The following is a 23,295-nucleotide window of genomic DNA, read 5'->3' as shown; positions in this document are numbered from 1 at the left end:
ACATCTAAATATGTAGGAAGTAAATTTTTAAAATCTAAGAAGAAAAAAATCAAAATAAAAAGCTAATAAATTGGTCTGACAAAAACAAAATATTCATTAGAAATAATAAAAAGTATATGCAGTATTCAAGCAAAGATAATCATGCTTTTGAATTTTTTAAAAAATTATTATTTACTTGAGAGCAGGGAAAGAGAAAAAGAGCTCCCACCTGCAGGCTCATTCCCTAAATACCTTCAAGGGCAGGGAGCAAAACCAGGAGCCCAGAACTCAATCCAGGTCTCCACAGGGTTGTTAGGAATCCAGCTACATCAGCCACTGTCACTGCCTCCCAGAGTCTGCAATAGCAGGGAGCTGGGAACAGAAACCAGCACCAGGGATCAAACCCAGGCACTCTCATGAGATGCAAGCATCCTAAGCAGTCAGCATCTTAACTGTTAGGTCAAATACCCACCCTTGATGATACTTCTAAAACTCTAGGTAGAAAAATCAATCTCAAATCAGGCTATATATTAAAATACAGCTCCTTAAGTCCTAAACCATGTAGACAGGCTTAAAAGCTTCTGGCTAGCAAATTCATCTGTCATCGGAGTGTCTTCCATGGATAAGGCGCTACTCTAGGTTTAACTAGAAGTTCTGTTCAAGAATTTGCTGTCCAAAGGAGGCAGAAGCGAACATGATCTACCATACACACTGTAGAATATGCCAAGTGAGTAGAGACCAGGAACTTCAGGGAGGAAGAGTCTAATGAGATAATGCAAAGGCTGAGATTTGAAGAGTAACGATTTTCATAGGAGATAGAAGAAAGGAAAGAAAATCAGAAGCAGAACCAATAGTTCAACAGAGTGGAGATGTGCTTCTATAGTCATGCAGACAACAGTGAGACATGTATTCGTTCAGCTCATATAAATACAGTAGGAAAGGCAGACAAAACTAGAGAGAGGTAAGAGATATACCAAAAAAGCCTTATGCATCACAAAAGGTTTAGGGTTTTTGTCCCAAAGTAAAAGCTTTCACACATAGAAAAGAAATGAAATAACCAGATTTGCACTTTAAATGTTGGGAAAAGGCTGAAAGAAGTCAAGACTTGGCCGAAAGTCCAGTGAGGAAGTTTAAGAACCAGTGTGTCTTAGTCTCCTTGGGCTGCCATAATTTATAATCCACACAGACACACCCCACAGACCAGGTGACTTAAACAACAGCAATTTCTTTTCTCACAAATCTGGAGGCTGGGAGTCCAAGATTAAGGTGTTGGCAGGGTCGGACCCTCGAGGCCTCTTTTGTTGGCTTGTAGACCACCAGGTCCTCACGTGGCCTCATCTCTGAGCATGCACATTCCAGATGTCCCTTCCTCTTCTTATAAGGACACCAGTCATATGGATTAGGCTCTACCCAACAGCTTCATTTTATCTTAATTCCTTTTCTAAAGGCGGAATCTGTAAACACACCCATATTGTAAAGTACTGAGGGTCTGGGCATCAACATGAATCATGAGGAACACAACTGAGTCCCTAGCACAGCAAGCGGCAGTAGGAATGGAGAAGAGGGGATAAGTGGAAGTATGGTTAGCATGCAGAAGTCAGGGGTTGGTGTGGGGTGTAGTGGGTAAAGCCACCACCTGCGATGCCCATATCACATGGGTGGTGGTTCACGTCCCAGATGCTCTGCTTCAGACTCAGATCCCTCCTAATGGCCTGGGGAAAGCAGCTGGAAAATGGCTCAAGTGTTTGGGCCCCGCCACCCACGTGAGAGACCTAGAAGAAGCTCCTGGTTTGCGGCCATCTGGTGAGTGAACCAGCAGGTGTAAGAGCTCTTTCTCTCTAACTCTTTCAAATGAATAAATACCTCTTTTTTTTTTTTTTTTCCTTAATGCAGAAATCAACATGACTTGACTGGTTGATGAGTCAGGAAGGGATAAGAAGGTCTGTCTCATGTTTGGTTTGGCAATTGTTTGGGCCATATTTTGGTAAATTGCACCATTTGTCAAAAAAATACAAAATGGGGCCTAGTATGCTCAAAAACAATGAGGAGTCTTATTTTTCAATATGCTGTGACTGAAGCAGTAATTTCCAGTTAACAGATATGTACAAGTTTGGAACTAACAGATGGAAACGGAGAGTATATGAGATGGTTCAGAAAGTAAGAACAGGGAGGATTGGAATTCTGATGGAAAACATTAAAGGGTAGGAGAAGAGGTAGAAGCCAAAAATGAGAGCTGTGAAGGTGTATCAAGAAAGAGCCAGGGAATGAGAACAAGAAAATAACACAAAAAATTAAGGGAGAGAACAATTCAGTTCAAGACAGCTGTTAATTTCTACATGTTTTTTAGAAACTTAATGATATTTTACTTTAGGGGTCATGATATTTACTTTTTTATGAGTTCTAATTTGCTTAATGTTTCTGATTATTTCTCATACCTAGAATGTGTTCAAAATACTCTACTGACATCTATAGCTTGCATTGCACCTTTTGCAAATTTCAAATTTTTAGAAAGAGAAAGTGTCTCTAAAGTCAAAATATTATGTCATTGTTTTAAACTGATCAGTAAACTGATTTTTTTCAGGATTATTTTTGAAAATATCCTCATTTTTGCTGGGATACAAATTTGGAGGTCAGTCATAAAACAAAACTATCAAAATATACATGTTTTGAATACTGTTTTGAATACTGAATATGTTTTTGAATATTTTGGGGTAATAAGATATCTAATGGATTACTATTTGAAAAATATAAGGATACTTCAAGTTTATGGAAAAGTGGAATTAACAGGTAAACTTGGGAGAATCAGTGTGGCAGAGCAGGTCAAGTAACCACTTGGGGTGCCTGCATTCTACATTGGAGTGCTTGGAATTGAGTGTAAACTCTGTTTTTGATCTAGTTGCAAGCTAATGTGCCTAGGAAGTAGCAGACGATGGTCCAAGTACTTAGGCTCTTGCCAATCATGTGGAAGACTCAGATGGGATTTCAGGCTGCTGGCTAAAGTCTAGGCCAGAGTTGCACGTATTTGGGGGAGTGTACCAGCTGACATAAGATCTTTCTCTCTTTTCTCCTGTGTTCTTCACCCCTGCATTTCAAATAAATAAATACATCTTCAAAAAGAGAGATGAGTTTATTTTGTTGTAAAAACATTTTGACATCCATGCACAGTTTTCTAATAATGTGCATTTTTCATGAACTATTTGAAGACCTATAATACATCTTAGAATGCCATGAGCTTTATTCGACAGCTATACTGCAAATATTATTTTTAGATAATCAAGTACAGATGCTTTAAAACTCCACTTTACTCTGGAGACCCTAAGGCACACATACAAGAGATTTGTTATGTTTTTAAAAAGTGACAAAAGGGAGTATTGATTCTGGAAGATTTTTAATCAATTTACCACTATTATACATTAAAGAAAAAATTTTTCCACAAACATTCCCTCACAAAGCTGGCAGTTTTATATTTACATAGTATTATTATAGCAATTTTAAATGTTCATCTATGATATAATGTTATTTCAGAAAACATAAAAATATAGTTTTTTAATGGCCATGCTTCCATTTTTGATGAAAGCTACCTAGTTCATCCTAATGTTAGTTTAACACTTTAAAAATGCATAACAGATATTCAGTCAGCTTTATAAAATCTTTAAGACAGAAGGCTGTCAAATAGAATAGACGGAGGGCTCATCATCACTTAGGTCTGAATCTTCATCTATTCCTTCAATGACTGATTTCTTCCCTTTGCAACAGGATACAATTAGTCCAATCAAGAACACCTGTAAATTCAAATAAGCTATATGTTATATCTTAAATTTATACTCATTCAGACAGAAATGCAATTAAAATTCAAAGGCAGTAGTGTGACACAAATGGACACTTTATAAGAAGGTTGCATCATGCCTGGGATGTCTGTACTTACCCCAAGAAAGGCCCAGTTACCAAAATAGTATGCAGCACTGAAGAACCAGAACTTGTGAAGGAACAGGTACGTTCGGGTAACAGTACACTGATCTGTAAAAGCAAATAAAGGACTATCGTAAGGGAGTTTCTTATTTAAAACTGGTCATTAATATTCTATCTAGAAGGTTCTTAGCCAAAGCTAATGATCAAGGTCATTCAGAAGCAAATGTTATAAATGGGTCTGAAATCTAGGTATCCCTCCAAAGATCCCTCTTTGGACCATCTTAATATATTGTTAAATTGCCACAATATGACACATTTTTTTTAAATGAATGCCACTCTTAGATCTTCAGTATAAAAAGATTATACTGGATGGAATAGGATAATCATTTTAACCTGGAGTGCCAGAAATGTCCTAAAACAAGAACAAAGATAAAGTCTTCCCGAGAAATATAAAAAAAAAATTAACAAGGTGATGAGATGTGGTTAAGAATAATTGCACTTTTCTAAGAAGTCAATTTTCAGTACAGCTTAAACTTGAAGTTTTTTCTGAGCCTTTTTTTTTTTTTTTAAAGAATGCTACTGAGAAGACAGCTGTTTCTTCAAAAAGAAATACAAAAGTCATTATTTACTGATATGCTTCCTGTTTTAACTTCTGGATAGCATGAAAGCTGGAGTTTAAAATTAAATCATGTGGTCTCCCTTTCAAAGAAAATGTAACTCTTAAAAGACAAAGTCACATACTAGTTATTTGCTATTTTCTTCAGCCTCCCAAACTAGTTTTACCCAAATCCATTATTCCATTATGTTACAAAGTCATCTAAATATACTGACAGGTATCTGGTAGAAGATGTCTAAAGAAATATTTCTTTGAGTCTTCAAGGAGGACCTAGGCAGCACAATACATTGTAACTGAGCAAAAAAAAAAAAAAAAAAAAAAAAAAAAAAAGCATTTGCAGCAGCTGATAAAGGATAACATCACAAATTTCAGGCCTATATTCTTTCTAGAAAAAAATCCTGATCTTGCAAGGCAACTTCTAATTCCTCTATTTGGTTGTTTTTTTTTTTTTTTTTTTTTTTTTTTTTTTTTTTTTTTTTTTTTTTTTTTTTTTTTTGACAGGCAGAGAGTTAGACAGAGACACAGAGAGAAAGGTCTTCCTCCCGTTGGTTCACCCCCTGAAAATGCCGCTATGGCCAGCATGCTGAGCCAATCCAAAGCCAGGAGCCAGGTGCTTCCTCCCGGTCTCCTATGCGGGTGCAGGGCCCAAGCACTTGGGCCATCCTCCACTGCCTTCCCGGGCCACAGCAGAGAGCTGGACTGGAAGAGGAACAGCCAGGACAGAACTGGCACCCCAACCAGGACTAGAACCCAGGGTGCCAGCACCGCAGGTGGAGGATTAGCCTAGTGAGCCGCGGCGTGGGCCTTTCCTCTATTAATTACAAAAGAGATAATAGTTTCAGAATACTTTTATTCAAGAAGGATAATGGAAAGCTCCTTCATACAATCAGGAGACCAATACCGCATCCTATTGCTGATTAAGAATATACACCTTTTATTTCTATTTTTATGAACTTTGTCCTCAGCTTCAATATGTAAGTGCTACCTTCTCTTAAAACATAAGATTGAGCTGGGAGCTTTGTAGTCCAGATTATTACATAAGGATTTTTTGTGAGTTGTCACATGATTTCTCTGAAAAGTTGAGTTTAGGTTTATATTTTACCAAAATGTAAGACTTGTATAAAAAGCTTTAGATATGTTATGTAAAGACTTAGAAAATCTAAATCTCATTGACTAATCTCTTCCACTGTACTTCAATATTTACTTCTGAATTTCTCAGTACCAAAATGGACAGACACCTCCTCTTCTGGCATGAAAACATGCGGTTGAACAAAAATGCAACCACTCTAATTTCTATCTACTGAGCCCCCACGGGCCTCTTTCGTACTCCTTACTCTCTGTGTCAACTAGACCAGGAGTATCCTTTAGGAAAAGCAAAGACCTTCCACAGCAGTGGCTGAACACAGGCTTCTCTCCCCTCCTGGAGTTAGCATCCAAGATTATGGCTTGAAACTAGCTGCCAGAGAGAAAATTCCTTCATCACTCACACTGTGCTTTCAGCACATGTTAGTTTCACTTCTATGACAGAACTTATTTTGTGGTAATATAATTATTCAATTTGTCATAGTTTTCCAATTAGATACACCTGAGTATTTTAGAGTACCCACCAGAGTATTCATAGGCATTCATATTCAATATAACTCTGTGGAGGTAAAATAGATCTTAAAGGAGAGGCTGCCTTATTTAAAATTTATATTGCTAAATAGTACATTTTCCAGTTTTTTTAAATTAAAATTTGGCAAGACTAAGGATAGCAAAACAAGACACTTGGATACGTCATGTGAATGAAAGTAAGCAATAAATGTCCAGGATTGTAAAGGCTTGGGATTCTCACTTGGAGGTGAATATCCTTTGGCTCTTTCTTTGCCAGGTGAACAGGCACATTTGATCAGGGAAGTCTGCACTTTTGAAGGTGTTAGCAGGGTCCAGCACTGTGGCACAGTGGTTTAAGCCAACACTTGTGATACCACCATCCCATGCTAGAATGCCAGTTTGAGTCCCAACCACTATGCTTCTGATTCAGCTCCCAGCTAATGTGCCTGGGAAGCCAGCACATCATGGCTCAAGCATTCACATGAGAACCGGATGAAGTTCCTGGCTCCTGGCATTTACCTGGCCCTCATTCGACTGTAGTGAACATTTGAGAAAAAAGCCAGTGGGTGGAAGGTCTCTCTTTCTCTCCCTCCTTTCCTCTCTCTCTCTCTCTCTCTTTCTCTCCCTGCTTCCTCTCTTCTACCTCTCTCTCTCTTCTACTGCTCTTTCAAATAAATAAACAAATCTTTCTTAAAAAGGGGGGAAGATATCACCATCTTTTCTCATAGGATCATAGTAAAGGCCAAATTAGGTATATCAAAAGCCCCATGCAAAATTTTCTTCGTTTTTCCTCTTTTTTATTTATTTATTTTTTAAACTTTTATTTAATAAATATAAATTTGCAAAGTACAGCTTTTGAATTACAGTGACTTTTTCCCCCTCATAATTTCCTTCCCACCCGCAACCCTCCCAACTCCCGCTACCTCTCCCATTCCATTCACATTGAGATTCATTTTCAATTATCTTTATATATAGAAGATCGATTTAGTATGTATTAAGTAAAGATTTCAACAGTTTGCACCCAACGGAAACACAAAGTATAAAGTACTGTTTGATTACTAGTTATAGCATTAATTCACGTTGTACAACACATTCAGGGCAGAGATCCTACATGGGGATTAAGTGCACAGCGACTCCTGTTGTTGACTTAACAACTGACACTCTTGTTTATGACGTCAGTAATCACGCTAGGCTCTTGTCATGAGTTGCCAAGGCTATGGAAGTCTTTGAGTTCGCCAACTCTGATCTTATTTAGACAAGGTTATAGTCAAAGTGGAAGTTCTCTCCTCACTGATGGTCCATTCTTTCCACTGGGACCTCACTTAAAGAGATTTTTTTTTTTTCTGACAGGCAGAGTGGATAGTGAGAGAGAGAGACAGAGAGAAAGGTCTTCCTTTTGCCATTGGTTCACCCTCTAATGGCCACCATGGCTGGCACACTGCGGCCTGTGCACCGCGCTGATCCGAAGGCAGGAGCCAGGTGCTTCTCCTGGTCTCCCATGGGGTGCAGGGCCCAAGCACTTGGGCCATCCTCCACTGCCTTCCCTGGCCACAGCAGAGAGTTGGCCTGGAAGAGGGGCAACCGGGAAAGAATCCGGCGCCCTGACCGGGACTAGAACCCAGTGTGCCGGCGCCGCTAGGTGGAGGATTAGCCTATTGAGCTGCGGCGCCAGCCAACAGAGATCTTTCATTTAGTTTTTTTTTTTTTTTTTTTTTTTTTTTTTCCAGAGTGTCTTGGCTTTCCATGCCTAAAATACTCTCATGGGTTCTTCAGCCAGATCCGAATGCCTTAAGGGCTGATTCTGAGGCCAGAGTTCTGTTTAGGTCATCTGCTATTCTGTGAGTCTGCTGTGTATCTGCTTCCCATGTTGGATCATTCTCTCCTTTTTAATTTGTTCAGTTAGTATCAGCAGACATTAGTCTTCTTTATGTGATCCTTTGACTCTTAATCTTGTCATTATGTTCAGTTATGAACTGAAACGGATACCTTTGACTAGTGAGATGGCATTGGTACATGCCACCTTGATGGGATTGAATTGGAATCCCCTGGCACATTTCTAACTCCACCATTTGGGGAAAGTCTGATTGAGTATGTCCCAAACTGTATATCTCCTCCCTCTTATTCCCACTCTTATATTTAACAGGGATCACTTTTCAGTTAAATTTAAACACCTAAGAATAATTGTGTGTTAATTACAGAGTTCAACCAATAGTATTAGGTAGAACAAAAACAATACTAAAAGAGATAAAGTATTAAGTTGTTCATCAACAGGACAAGGGCTGATTAAGTCACTGTTTCTCATAGTGTTCATTTCACTTCAACAGGTTTCCTTTTTGGTGCTTGGTTAGTTGTCACCGATCGGGGAGAACATATGATATTTGTCCCTTTGGGACTGGCTTATTTCACTCAGCATGATGTGTTCCAGATTCCTCCATTTTGTTGCAAATGACTGGATTTCATTTGTTTTTACTGCTGTATAGTGTTATATAGAGTACACATCCCATAATTTTTTTATCCAGTCTACTGTTGATGGCCATTTAGGTTGATCCTTGTCTTAGCTATTGTGAATTGAGCTGCAGTAAACATTAAGCTGCAGACAGCTGTTTTATTTGCCAATTTAATTTCCTTTGGGTAAATTCCAAGGAGTGGGATGGATGGGTTGTATGGCAGGGTTATATTCAGGTTTCTGAGGAATCTCTAAACTGACTTCCAAAGTTGCTTTAACAGTTTGCATTCCCACCAACAGTGGGTTATTGTCCCTTTTTCCCCACATCCTCTCCAGCATCTGTTGTTGGTAGATTTCTGAATGTGAGCCATTTTAACTGGGGGTGAGGTGAAACTTCATTGTGGTTTTGATTTGCATTTCCCTGATTGCTAGTGATCTTGAACATTTTTTCATGTGTCTGTTGGCCATTTGGATTTGCCATTAACAAACTCCAGAAGAAAAAGCATATGATTATCTCAATAGATGCCGAGAAAGCATTTGATAAACTACAACACCCTTTCATGATGAATACTCTAAGCAAATTGGGTATAAAAGGAACATTCCTCAATACAATCAAAGCAATCTATGAAAAACCCACGGCCAGCATCCTATTGAATGGGGAAAAGTTGGAAGCATTTCCACTGAGATCTGGTGCCAGACAGGGATGCCCACTCTCATCACTGCTATTCAATATAGTTCTGGAAGTTTTAGCCAGAGCCATTAGGCAAGAAAAATAAATTAAATGGATACAAATTGGAAAGGAAGAAGTCAAACTATCCCTCTTTGCAGATGATATGATTCTTTATTTAGGGAATCCAAAGAATTCTACTAAGAGACTATTGGAATTCATAGAAGAGTTTGGAAAAGTAGCAGGATATAAAATCAATGCACATGGAAAGCCACGACATGGTGGCAAAAACAACCTAAATGAAAGATCCTGGTGAACAAGACCCCAGCAGAAGGAACAGGCCATCAAGGAGAGAGGCGCCTTTCTCTGAAAGGAGGAAGGAACCTCCACTGTGATACGGCCTTGACTAAACAAGTTCAGAGTTGGTGAATTCAAGGGGCTTCCATAGCCTAGACAGCTCATGGCAAGAGGCTCAGGTGATTGCTGACGTCATAAATAAGAGTGCCAATTGTTAAATCAACAACGGGAGTCACTGGGTACATGCTCCCCACATAGGATCTCTGTCCTTAATGTGGTTTACTATGAAACTTAAAAACAACACTACTAGTCAAACAATACCCTATACCTTGTGCGGTTGTGTGAGGACAGCCTGTTGAAATCCTTGCTTAGTATATACTAAGTTGATCTTCTGTATATGAAGGTAACTGAAAATGAAACTCGATGAAGGGCAGGATGGGAGAGGGAGTGGGAGAGGGGAGGGCCGCAGGAGGGAGGGAGGTTGGGGGGGCGGAAGCCACAACAATACAAAAGTTGCACTTTGTAAATTCACATTTATTAAATAAAAAAATAAAATAAAATCTATGCACAAAATCAACAGCCTTTGTATACACAGGCAATGCTATGGCTGAGAAGGAACTGCTAAGATCAATCCCATTCACAATAGCTACAAAAACAATCAAATACCCTGGAATAAACTTAACCAAGGACGTTAAAGATCTCTATGATGAGAATTACAAAATCTTAAAGAAAGAAATAGAAGAGGATACCAAAAAATGGAAAAAGCTTCCATGCTCATGGATTGGAAGAATCAATACCATCAAAATGTCCATTCTCCCAAAAGCAATTTATAGATTCAATGCGATACCAATCAAAATACCGAAGACCTTCTTCTCAGATCTGGAAAAAATGATGCTGAAATTCATATGGAAGCACAGGAGACCTCGAATAGCTAAAGCAATCTTGTACAACAAAAACAAAGCCAGAGGCATCACAATACCAGATTTCAGGACATACTACAAGGCAGTTGTAATCAAAACAGCGTGGTACTGGTACAGAAACAGATGGATAGACCAATGGAACAGAATAGAAACACCAGAAATCAATCCAAACATCTACAGCCAACTTATATTTGATCAAGGATCTAAAACCAATTCCTGGAGCAAGGACAGTCTATTCAATAAATGGTGCTGGGAAAACTGGATTTCCACCTTACACAAAAATACACTCAACATGGATTAAAGATCTAAATCTATGACCTGACACCATCAAATTACTAGGGAACATTGGAGAAACCCTGCAAGATATAGGCACAGGCAAACACTTCTTGGAAAAGACTCTGGAGGCACAGGCAGTCAAAGCCAAAATTAATAATTGAGATTGCGTCAAATTGAGAAGTTTCTGTACGGCAAAAGAAACAGTCAGGAAAGTGAAGAGGCAACCGACAGAATGGGGAAAAATATTTGCAAACTATGCAACAGATAAAGGGTTAATAACCAGAATCTACAAAGAGATCAAGAAACTCCACAACAACAAAACAAGCAACCCACTTAAGAGATGGGCCAAGGACCTCAACAGACATTTTTCAAAAGAGTAAATCCAAATGGCCAACGTTTTTCCTCTTAAAGGTATACCTAAACCCATGATAAAGAATGCAGTTCTGAAGAGTTGCTCAAATATTTGCAAGAAACACTAATGTTTAGGTTTCAGAAAGTTATGCCTGATAGCAGTAGAAAAAAATAATTGCTGACATTGGTATCATGACTACTCTTTGCATTTCATTATATTTTTGTATTTATGGCTAAAACAGATACAAATGGATATGACAAAATTCAAATGCATGTAGGAAATACTGCTAATTCATAACACACTTTCAAATAAAAATTACCAATTTGAATGTTTGAAAACATGGATAGAGGGATAGCTTGGGACCAATGCCAGCAATATTTGTCACTATTAAAAAAATACGAGCAGCACGGTCCGTGGCACAAGTATTATATGAGCTTCATTTTATAAGGAAGCTACTTGACAAAAGCCACTCACTCAATCTTCTCAGTATCGTCATGCTCTAAACTTAAGAAATAGAAGTTTTACTACTCATTTCCATATGTAAAGATATTTTGAGAGTAAGAACTTCACTGAATTAGAAATTTCAGGGCCAGAGTAGAGATTACAGAAGAGGCAGAGCTGGAGAAGCAAGTAAAATCAAATCATTCTCTCCCAGAGATTTAATAATCCACTCAGTGACATTTTAAATGGGCTTATGCTCTGCTTTATTTGTCCACAACCAAAACAATATCTTAAATACTTTTCTATCATAGTATTCTATGTTTATCATTTATAAAGATTGTAGACTTTGATATAAGCCTTCCAAAATAACAAAGAAATACAAAATCATTCTTAGCATTATGCTTTGTTGAAAAGTAACACAACTAAAATTTCATGCACATTGGTATAGACTCTTTATAGTTATATTTATAAGTATATTAGAAATTTATATTCACATAAAGTGACACATAACCACAAATTTTTCTTAAGAAGTTCCATGTATTTATTTCATATTCAAGTGATAATTCCACACTGAATAAGTGGAGAGGAGCTTCTTTCTTCACCATCTGCCCTCATTCAGCTGCTAACCTGAATCACAGATATCTAGGGTATCTGCAGAGTTCTTTTAAAAGAGCCCTAAGAGAATTACAATAAATACTTTAATTTGGCTTCAAACTAAATATAAATTATTGCTTTCTTCATTAAGGGACTGTGTTCTAAAATCAAATGTTCAAGAGATTTCTTCCTGCTGTTCTTCACAAGGACATTAAAAATTTCCAATTAAACTAAAGATTAAAGTTAACAATGCAAAGTAAAAATAGGGACCTCACATAATTTTTTTTATTCTCTGCTGATAGAGTGACTATAGCAAAGATCAAAATTAAAGGGGCCAAGGAGGGGCATCTTGGGTACCTGAATTCAATCCTGGTCTCACTACCTTTCCTCTGTCTCTCCTTGTATATCAACAAGCAGAGAAATAATAACATAAAACACAATCAAATCATTGTTTTTCATACAACAGCAACTTTTATCAATTTACCTTATAACTTTTATATTATTTTTTTTCCTTTTTGGCTACTCATGCTATTTTTAATGTATTTTGATTGCCACTAAGATAACTGCAGTTATTAACTAACAAAATAGCACTCTCTCTTTAAATATATTTTTTAAAAAGTGTTTATTTAAGCCACAATTGAGTCATCATGTTAGACCTTTACATGAAATCAATTTATGATTTATTATACTCTTTATATTTATTTATTAACTAAATTCTTATATTACATGACAAAACTCAAACTATTGAGAATAAAGCAAGCATTTTGTTTGACCAATGACAAAAAAACTGTCAGAAGACTGCACTGTTTAGAATGCTACTTCGTTTCCCAGGGTTGTCTGATTATGCTAACTTTGGTTTGGTTAGGATCTTGCTATCATTGAACATAAATCTTGACTGCGTACACTCTGAGAGGCTTAGATTTTACTGTGATATGATTGGCTTTGAGACCATAACGTGAATAGTGTACAGCCTCGAGGGTACTGACAGTAGAAGGAGGTTCACCAAGTCAGGAGACTATTCAAGTGCAAAGAAAAAGAGCCCTATGGTTAGAAAGGAAAGTTAAATCTGAGGGACTTTTAGGAAGTAACATCCCTATTTTACAGTCAAATGGACTTGAAGCCTATGAAACATATTTGCATGGAAAGACCTGAGAGACTAGCAAAATACATCCATATAAACAGGAGGGCAGAAACAAATAAAAACATGTAACAAAAACCAAAGTTATATATCTTTAATTTAACAGATGGTAAATAGCTAATGCTTTGCTAAATCTTACTGGGAAAACTGGGTAATGGGGTAAGAGAACTGATACATAACAAAAGTCATAGAAATTCTAAAGGAAACAGTTTTATTATATCTTGAGAAAATTCAAATCATTATCAGCCTTATAAAGTTAGCACTGTCCAGCTTTTTAAAGAAAGAATGCTCCTAACTTCATTTGCATTACCAGCTGGCTATATAAAACATATTAAAAGGGATGAAAAGCTATACTACTTGTAGAAACGGCATAATCACAAACTATATTAGTTAATTTTAAATTATTGAGATTTACTACTTGATACATTATTTGTCCAATACTCAAATATAAAACAATTAGCTTCCACTACTTTTTATTAAACAAAAATAGCTGAAGGAGCATATTAGAAAACATCAAAGTCAGAAACAGAAGATCAAGATTTACTTGTCGAATTTGCCACTAATATACGAGTACTGTGAGACTCCATGGTGAGTTATTTAACCTCTAACCATCAATTTCTTTGTGAATGACATGCAGAAAATATATGCCTACTGTTGGTGTAATGGGATAGGAACAATTTTCTGATTCAAGTTTAGAGAAGAAGTTACATTTGGTTTATTTAAAAATGGAAAATATTGATATTTTAGGAGTCAGCAACCTTAATCAACAATGTGTTAATGAGCAGGTGAGAAATTTCACAGATGTACTTAAGTTGGCTTTGGTATAGAGAATTTGGAAAGTTCATATCTAATTGACTTCACTATACCGTCTTGGTTGAACTTTTGGAAGCACAACAAAAATATCACCTAGAAAGAGAACTTCAACATTAGGAAACTTTATAGCTCACTAGCAAAATCCAAGAAAAATGATGTTCTAATCAACACTCAACTTTCTGGTTCGCATGGTCATAATAGTGCAGGCTATAACAGCTATATGATACCTGCCAGTAAGATCAATAGAGCTCTCTTACTTTATGTTTACTTAAGACACTGTGTGACTACAGATTTGGTTTTCCATGCAGATTATTTATCTCTGGTGAGAATTCACTAACCCTGAGCCTCTGGTTTCCTTAATATTTATACTTCTTATAGGTAAACTAATAAGCAACTATCTGGCTGATATATCAGTTTATTCTCTAGTTATATGAAACTAAATATAGATGCTAGAATCCAAGGTATGGCAGTTCTTAGATACTACTTTTATCTCATTACCGTAACTTCAATACTGCACAAAATATGAATTTGCTGGAATCAAATAAAATGAAGTTATCAAATTAAATTTTCATTTGTCAAATCAAATACTATATATGTATTAACCATGAAGAACCATTTTAAACTGCTGAAAACTAAGCTTTCCAGTTCAAGATGACACACAAAGCATAGTCATTTGTTTCTTGTCCTTCCAAAGACCTCACGGATATTAGAGTACAGAATTAAAGCCAGGAGCAATCTTTTAACAGCAAAGAGAATGGAAGTAGGGCCATCAGCTGATGAGAAGTTCCAACAATAATCTTGAAGATGGAAAGCCACATTTAAATGGACTCCAGTAAAGCAGCTGATTTCTCTCCCATATATTTTAAAAACATAATCTGAGGATCAAGAAGCCCCTGGCTACATGCACAGAGTTCCCAGCAATGAGACTTCTAGTTTCTGATACTTAAATATGAACTGATATAAATCAGAAGGGATCATGAGATAAATTCCGAAAACTAACCAGCTAGAAGAAGAAAGAAGAGAAAAAGAACTGTTTTGAGATAACCAGAAGGGTAATTTTACTTAAAGAAAATCATTAGGAAAATTTTTTAGTATCTTCAAATATTGAGGCTATTACACATAAAACAAGGATGCTTTTAAAAAAAGTCAGAATAACAGGGCTGACATTGTGGCACAGTGGATTAAGCTGCTGCCTACAACAGCATTCCCTGCAAGCACTGGTTGGTTGGATTCCCAGCTGCTCCATTTCCAATATAGTTCCTTACTAATGCACCAGGGGAGGAAATGAAGATGTCTAAAATGCTGAGCCTCTGCCACCCATGTGAGAGACTCTGATGGAATTCCAGGCCCCTGGCTTCAGCCTGACCTGGCCCCGACTGGCCATTTGGGGAGTAAATCAGCATATGAAATCTCGCTCTCTGTAACTCTACCTTTCAAATAAATCTTTCAAAAAGCAAAAGCAAAACAAAGTAATCAGAATAATAAATTTTTTATGGAAAATAAGAAAGTAATCTACAAAATAAAAATTCAGAATTGATAAAGTAGACTATATACTTCAGAATCTAGCACAAAACAGTAGGTAGAAAATATGATGACACAATTGATCAACTGGAGATATTTAATAGCTAATGAACAACAGCACCCAAAAAGGAAAACAGAGAAAACAGAAAGCATGAAGTTAGCACCAAAAGAAGAAATGGACTGGCATTAGACTTCTCATCAGTTAAAATCAAAGTAAAAAATCATGCAATGTACCTTTAAAGTTCTAAAAGAGAACAATATTTCATGTATGTATAGAATTCTAAGCACAACTGAAATATCCATTAATTTTGGGGACAAAATGTTTTATAGACACATGTAGTTTTTACATATGTAGCAGAGTACTTCAAAAAGTTTGTGGAAAATAGAATTAAAAGGTAAGTTTATTTGGGTGCAAAAAAGTTGAAATCAATGCAAAAGGAATCTTCAAAAAGTTCATGGAAAGGGTATTATCAAAAAATTATTTGTGGATTTCAAGAATTCTGTGCACCAAAATAAATTTACCTTATAATTCCATTTGTCATGCACATTTTGAAGTACTGTCACATTTCATACATGCACTTAAAAAACAAAAAGATTTACTTGTTAATTTGTTTGAAAGAGTGCCAGAAAAGAGAGATGTGTATCCTGTTTCATTCATCAAATGGTTGCAACAGCCAAGTTCTGGGCCAGGCTGAAGCCAGGATCAAGGAGCCAAGAACTCCACCCTGGTCTCTGAATGGATGATAGGGGCCCAAGCACTTGGGCCATCTCCCACTGCCTTCCCAGGTGCATTAGCAGGGAGCTGGGTCAGAAGTGGAGCAGCCGGGACAGGAACCAGTGCCCACATGGGATGCGGGTGTCACAGGTGGTGGCTTAGCTCGCTACACCACAACACCAGCCATTTCTATTACTTTAATAACATTATTCAAAGAGAAAAAATGAACAAATGGAAAAAAATGTGGCTCAATTTTATGTTATTGGGGAGAGACAAATAATATAGATGTTTATTCTCAAGGAGCTTACGTTCCTATAAAAGAGCAAGCTAGAGAAAAGATACATAAATGATTACAAATTAAGAGAGAATAAGGTAATGTTATAAGAAGTATAAATGCTATAGGAATTCAAAGGAATAAAGGGAACTCACAGCTGCTTGAGAGATTCAAAAAACAAATATCAGGTTTGAAATAAACCCTGAAAGATGAGATCTGGATTGAGAAAAATGGGGTGGGTGAGGTGAACAATGGTTGTTAAATTCCAAAATCAAATAGGTGAAAAGTAAAAGTGAAAAATGGCTATATTTAGAAAGTTTTTGGGGAAAAAAAAGTGGGAATGTGTAGCATGGGTTAAATAGTAATATGTCTTCAATCCTGAGTATCAGCTGATGACTGGGGAGCTCTGAATGATTTCTGCTGGAGAAACAGCATTATCAGAGTACTTTGGGACAGTGGTTTCCACAGTGTGGTTCTCAAACCAGAAAATTCTAGGGCCCTTCCTCAGAACCACTAAATTTAACAACTCTACAATCTGGTTTAAGAAACCTTCAAGTAATTCTGATGCATGTAAAAATTTGGTAACTGTTTAGAACAGTTAAGCTAACATCACTGTGTAGTGTGGATCAGAACAGAGGGATAATCTGAATGAATAGCAATTTAAATGTGATGTAATGAGGGAGAGATGTGAAGGTTATTATGGCAGCAGTCTCTGTAGCCTTAGTAACAACTGACTAGGCTTGGATAAAGAGTGAAGGAAGATAGCTGTGCTTTTAGTGGCTGTATGACAGTAAAGTCCAAAGTCCTTATCTAAGAATTATTCATTTTAAATATCCTAATAAATACATTAGTCAATTAAGGCAAGGATTGGTATATCAATTTCATGTTTTCTAAGTCTCATTTAGAACTACTTATAAATAGGTAAAAGGTTAATATCTTATTTTACTTCCTTCCTTGATCATAAACTAACACCCTAACCTACATATCAAATTACAACTATACACAAGCTTGCTTTCAGTCAAGAGAGAAATCTAATAAGATAATGTGCAATGCTCAACTATGGCACTGGAAAGTTATTAGGTTATCCTTTTAGTTCTCTATTTATGAAGTAATATCCAGAACAAAACAAAATCAAGCAGGCTCAAAGGAAAAGAGAAATGTATAACTTTAATAGGTACAAACAGGCTTAAAGACAATTATTCCAGGTATTATCAAAACCAGAACATGAAACACTAAGCAAATCAAAAAGCAAAAACATGGGCATCACCCCTGACTCCTCTCTCTGTTGCTTTTTAAGGCCCTCTAGTAGACTCATCAGTAGGTCATGTTGACTATACCTTTAAACCATGTCCGGGGGCAGGTATTGTGGCACAGTGGGTTAAACTGCTGCTTGTGACGATGGGATTTCATATCAGGTTTAAGTCCTGGTTACTCTGCTTCCCACCCAGATTCCTGCCGATGCACCTGGGAAGGCACTAGAACCCAGCCCAAGTACTTGGACCCCAGCCACACATGAAGGAGAGCAGGGTGAAGTTCCTGGCCCCAAACTGTGAGGGTCATTTGGGGAATGAGCCAGCAGATGGAAGACCTCTCTCCATCTCTCCCTCTCTGTCACTCTGCCTTTCAAATAAGTAAATAAATACATAAATCTTAAAAACATTTATCTGACTATGATGTAGATTAAAAATGTTATCTCGGTCAGTGCCGCGGCTCACTAGGCTAATCCTCCGCCTGCAGTGCCGGCACACTGGGTTCTAATCCTGGTCAGAGCGCCGGATTCTGTCCCGGTTGCTCCTCTTCCAGTCCAGCTCTCTGCTGTGGCCTGGGAGGGCAGTGGAGGATGGCCCAAGTGCTTGGGCCCTGCACCTGCATGGGAGACCAGGAAGAAAAACCAGGCTCCTGGCTTCGGATTGGTGCAGCGTGCTGGCCGTAGCACGGCCATTTGTGGGGTGAACCAATGGAAGGAAGACCTTTCTCTCTGTCTCTCTCTCTCACTGTCTAACTCTGCCTGTCCAAAAAAAAAGTTATCTCAAAAAATAATAAACAAAATATTAAGTTAAAAAATTCCTTAAAATACAACACATACCTAGATTCTGACCATTTGTTGCCAATACCAGCACCACCATTAATTCTCCTTTGGATTACTGCAACCCTTCTGTGAAACTGGTTTTGCCTTTAGTACTTTATGTCTACTTCAGGCAAATTGTAACAAATATGGCATGGCCCCCAGGGCAAATCAGACTTACCATGTGTTTTTATGTTTTCTAGAAACACAGCCACAGCCATCATTGTGTCTTGTCTATGGTAGCATTCATGCAGCAATGGCAGAGCTGAATGGTTGTGACTGACTGCTTTATGTTCTATAAAGCCTAAAATATTTACTACCTGGTCCTTTAGAGAGAAAGCTTGCTAAGCTCTACTCTATATGCAACACAGTAGTCAGAATGACCCCTCAAGACCTAAGTCAGATCATGCCATTGCTCTATCACAATCTTCCAGGCACTTTCCATTTGAAAATAGGAACTGAAGTCCTCAAACTTATCTACCTGCTGTTCCTCTACCTCTCAAACATACACTGACTCTACAATTGCTGCTGTCCAAATCTGGAATGCACTTCCCCAGACACATGTGTTTGTTTCTCATTTAAGGTCTCTATGTAAAAATGTCATCTTCTCAGTAAGAATTTCCTTCCTACTATACTTTAAATTTCAAACCAGCCCTACTTTGGGTCTATATTCCTTTGACGCTTTATTTTTCTTCATAATAACTATCACCTAATATACTTAACTTGTCTGTTTCCTACTACAGGGAGAATGTTTGCTTTGTTTTCTGTTGCATCCCTAGCACCTAGAATGGTACCTGGCATACAGCAGACATCAACAAATATTTGCTACATGAAAAAGTCGAGGAATACTAGGTAAGGATAAACTAGGAGATGGAATACTCAAACTTAAGACATTTATAAATTATCTTAAGGTTCAGGATTATTCGGATTGTGGTTCTAAGTATTCATGAAGATTTGTCACTATTTTGGATCATAACACAGACATTATTTCATGCCATATTTTTCAAATAGAGTAACTTTGTAAATAAGGCTATTAAAATTATAATTCTGGTAGAGTTGACATATCCTCACCTTATTAGCAAAATCTAACTACCTTAACTATCCATCCCACCCTCAAATTTAGACTATAATGGGTCTAGTGCTGTGGCTCAGTGGGTTAAAGAACCGGCCTGCATCACCAGCACCCAATATGGTTTGAGTCCTGGCTGCTCCACTTCTGATCCAGCTCCCTGCTAATGTGCCTAAGAAAGTGGTAGGCCAGGAAGAAACTCTTGGCTCCTGGTTTCCTCCTCATTCAGTCCTGGCTGTGGGGGCCATTTGGGAAGTGAACCAGTAGATGTAAGATCTCTCTGTCTCTCCTTTTCTCGCTTTGTAATTATGCCTTTCAAATAAATAAATATTTGAAAACGAAGTTTAAAGACTATAGAACAAAAAGGTCATCTAGCTTTCTAAGGCAATTGTCCCATGTTCTTGTGTCTGAGGGTCCAGATGACTTCTGTTCTCTTGAAGGGGGTTATCTTATTAGTTACAAAATTTAGGGAAGATAGAGTGAATTAGCTTCACTCAATAAGGAGTAAACTGTGAGTCTGCATTCAAAGTTGCCTTTTGAATCTAGATTTAACAACCTGGCACCATTTTCATTGCAAATTGTAACCATGGTCCACCACTAAGCACACACAGCGCACCACAGAAGACATTAATAAATGCTATCATCACAAAGCATCCATGTCACTTTTTTTTTACCCCAGCCCTTAAGGCTATTCTCAGAATATCCCTTTACCAGCTTCTTTTCAGCCTATTAATACTAGCTTTCCTTAAAATGAACATTTTATCTATAACTTTATAAATCAATGCCAAGCAATCAGCTAGTGCAGTAATTCTTTTAATAACATTGATTTTAAGTGGAATTAAAACTCTCTGGCATAACACATTTTTTTTTTCTTACCAAATTAGGGGTAGAAGATAAAAAAAAAATCACCTCAATCCAGTGTTAGTGTTTATGTAAGTACTTAAACAGTACTGCTTAGGCACCTAGACTCTGAAACAGAATTCCAGGAACTTCAGAAGTTCAAGGAAAAATAAATATTCTATTTTCTGAGAAAAGATGGTACTGAGAACTTAAAAGCCAAATTTAATAAAGAGTCTCAGTAACTATGCTCCCCACCTAATTTTTCAAAAGAGAGGAAAGAAAAGCAGCCTTCTCTAAAATTAATATCTACTTGGCAGATGCATGTCACTATCTTGTCTTTCACTTCACTGTTAAAAGTGTTTCACAGTGTTTTTAATCATAGAAGAAATAGGTTATTTATTTTGAAAAGCACAGAGTGGATATCTCCTTCTCAGCTGAGTTACAGTCAGAATTTTGGACTTTGTTTATAAACAAAATCATTTAAAAACGAGATAATACACATTTTCCAGGAAATTTTTCAAGATACCTTCTGTTTATTCTCTTCATCTACCACCATATGTTTAATTTTCTATGTTAAAACATACAAAGCTATATACCACATTGGATGCATTGTTATTTAAAATTCTCATTAAAGAATAAATATCCAGTCATTTCGTTTTAGTTATTTATCTTATTATTTTTTTTAAAGATATGAATATAGAAAGACATTGCTAACAACCCACTTATTTGAAATTCAGTGTTCACCTAGAATTTTCTCTCAGGATTCTTTTGTCTTTTTTTTTTTAAAAGATTTATTTATTTATTTGAAAGGCAGATATACAGGGAGAGAAGGGGACAGAGAGAGAGAGAGAGCGTGCCCGCGAGAGCGAGCAAGAGAGATCTTCCATCTGCTGGTTCACTCCCCAAATGGCCTCAATGCCTGAGGCTGGGTCAGGCTGAAGCCCAGAGCCGGGGGCTCAAGCACTTGGGTCATCTGCTGCTTTCCCAGGCGCATTAGCAGGGAGCTGGATCAGAAGTGGAGCAACTGGGACTCAAAACAGCACCGATATGGGCTATCAGCACTGCAGGCGGAGGCTTAACCTTCTATGTGACAGCACCAGCCCTATTTGTTACTTCTTATCCAGCCTTAGAAACTGGTTGGTTATTGGGTGTGAAGAAAACAATATGAATATAATTCCAAAATATTTTTTATTAGAATTAACAGTAGGGAACAGAAAAGGAATGGGACAATTCTCCCCAGCCAACAATTAGAAAAGGAGTGAGAAAGATAAGAAAATGAGAGAAGAGTTGTACCTTGTATTTGAGTTTTCAGGGTTTGCCAGGACATGTGTGTCCATTCAAATAAACCAGCAGTCCATTAGAAAACAGAACAGAAATCTAACATTCTGGATTCTTGATTCCTTGCCTTTAAAATCCTCAGCATGACTAGCCAATATATTGTCAACCCTCAACTCTCCAGACACCTAGAAAACCTCATTGATCCAGTAAAATTAAGTTTATTAGATTTAACTGCAGTGAGGGAGAACAGTAGACAAAAGACATAGAAGAATATTTACAAGGTTTTATGGGATCAGGCAAATTGGACCAATTTAATCAAGGTCTTGCAAAAGTGGGGAACTGCTTAGCACTGGGCTAAGTTATGATCAAACAGCTTTGGATTGGTAGGCACAATGAAATGAAGTCCTGAAGCAAGTCTCATTGAGCCATGAATCTTGATAAATAAGATGTTTTAGTTGTTTCACAGCCAGTAGTATTTCTCAGAGCAAGTAAACTATGTGTGTTTTTAATATTCTTTATCACAGTGGCAGGGAAATAGGTCTGAATCCAGAATTGTTTAACACAGAAACATTCTGTGGGTGTCAGGGACCCAAACTTCATAAGGTAAAAAGGCTTTTCATATTTATTTATTAGCATTTTAGAATGGTTTAAATTTTTTATGAATTATTAAAATTAAATGTGGTATTCTGAAATGGGCAATATGCTGGAGTTGTCAAAGTAAATTTGGAAAATAACCAGACACAAGGTTAGTTTGCTGGTGCTATCATATGAAACAACCTTTATTGTAAAATCCACCTTTCAAAGCAAAAGATTCGTGTAAGAAAATGTAGAAATTGCCCTATCATAAAATATAGGTGAGAAATTTATAGAAAAATCTTAAATTGCTTAAGAATTTTAGATTATATGGCCAAACACGAAATATCATTGTTTTACTTAAATTGTTGAGTTATTAAAAAATACAAAGATTTTTTCCAGTAGGTTTTAAAGTACTATGTGTATTTAGAGAAGAGGTGCAATTTCTGAAGAGTTTTTAATATGTTCTGTGTGGATTAAACTGTTCGGCATAATGTCTCAGAAGGAATGTGCCCTGTAAACCTGGTCAAAGAAAGACTAATTTACATGCCATGATTTAATTATATACCTATGATTAAATAAAAATTATTTGATGCTAGAGACTTATAACTGAAATGACAGGAAAACAGATGAATTATTTTTGTAGCTGATTCAAAATTAAAAGTAAACAAGAACGATTAATTCACTTTCATAAAGTTTTATCTTTTAATCTAAATTGCTTTGAGAATTATCAGGTAGCACTGTACTTACCAATTTTTATGTTAAATATAAATTCTGTAATTTTGTAGAATAAAATAGATCACATTGACCCACTGGGTATATAAAAAATTTATGGGGCCTGCACTGTGATGTAGTGGTTAAAGCTGCTGTCTGCAGTGCCGGCATCCCATATGGGCACCCGTTTGAGTCCCAGCTGCTC

At 37.1% G+C, this 23,295-nt stretch overlaps 1 protein-coding gene across 2 annotated transcripts in view; it reads right to left on the bottom strand.

Annotated features, from left to right (window-relative positions):
- Nucleotides 1-3,087: 3,087 nt before the first annotated feature.
- LMBRD1 (LMBR1 domain containing 1) overlaps nt 3,088-23,295 on the bottom strand; it is a 148,975-nt gene continuing 128,767 nt past the window's right edge. For both annotated transcript variants that reach the window (XM_008263085.4, XM_070073909.1), the window contains exons 15-16: nt 3,905-3,996; nt 3,088-3,761 (exon numbers count right to left, since the gene is read on the bottom strand). In XM_008263085.4, the coding sequence (XP_008261307.2) occupies nt 3,648-3,761; nt 3,905-3,996 (206 nt within the window). In that variant the 3' untranslated portion in view covers nt 3,088-3,647. The remainder of the gene's footprint in view (nt 3,762-3,904; nt 3,997-23,295) is intronic.

This window comes from Oryctolagus cuniculus, chromosome 5, assembly GCF_964237555.1.
Source record: "Oryctolagus cuniculus chromosome 5, mOryCun1.1, whole genome shotgun sequence".
In the NCBI taxonomy this organism is placed as follows: Eukaryota; Metazoa; Chordata; class Mammalia; order Lagomorpha; family Leporidae; genus Oryctolagus; species Oryctolagus cuniculus.
This window is presented reverse-complemented; position numbering and strand designations above follow the sequence as displayed.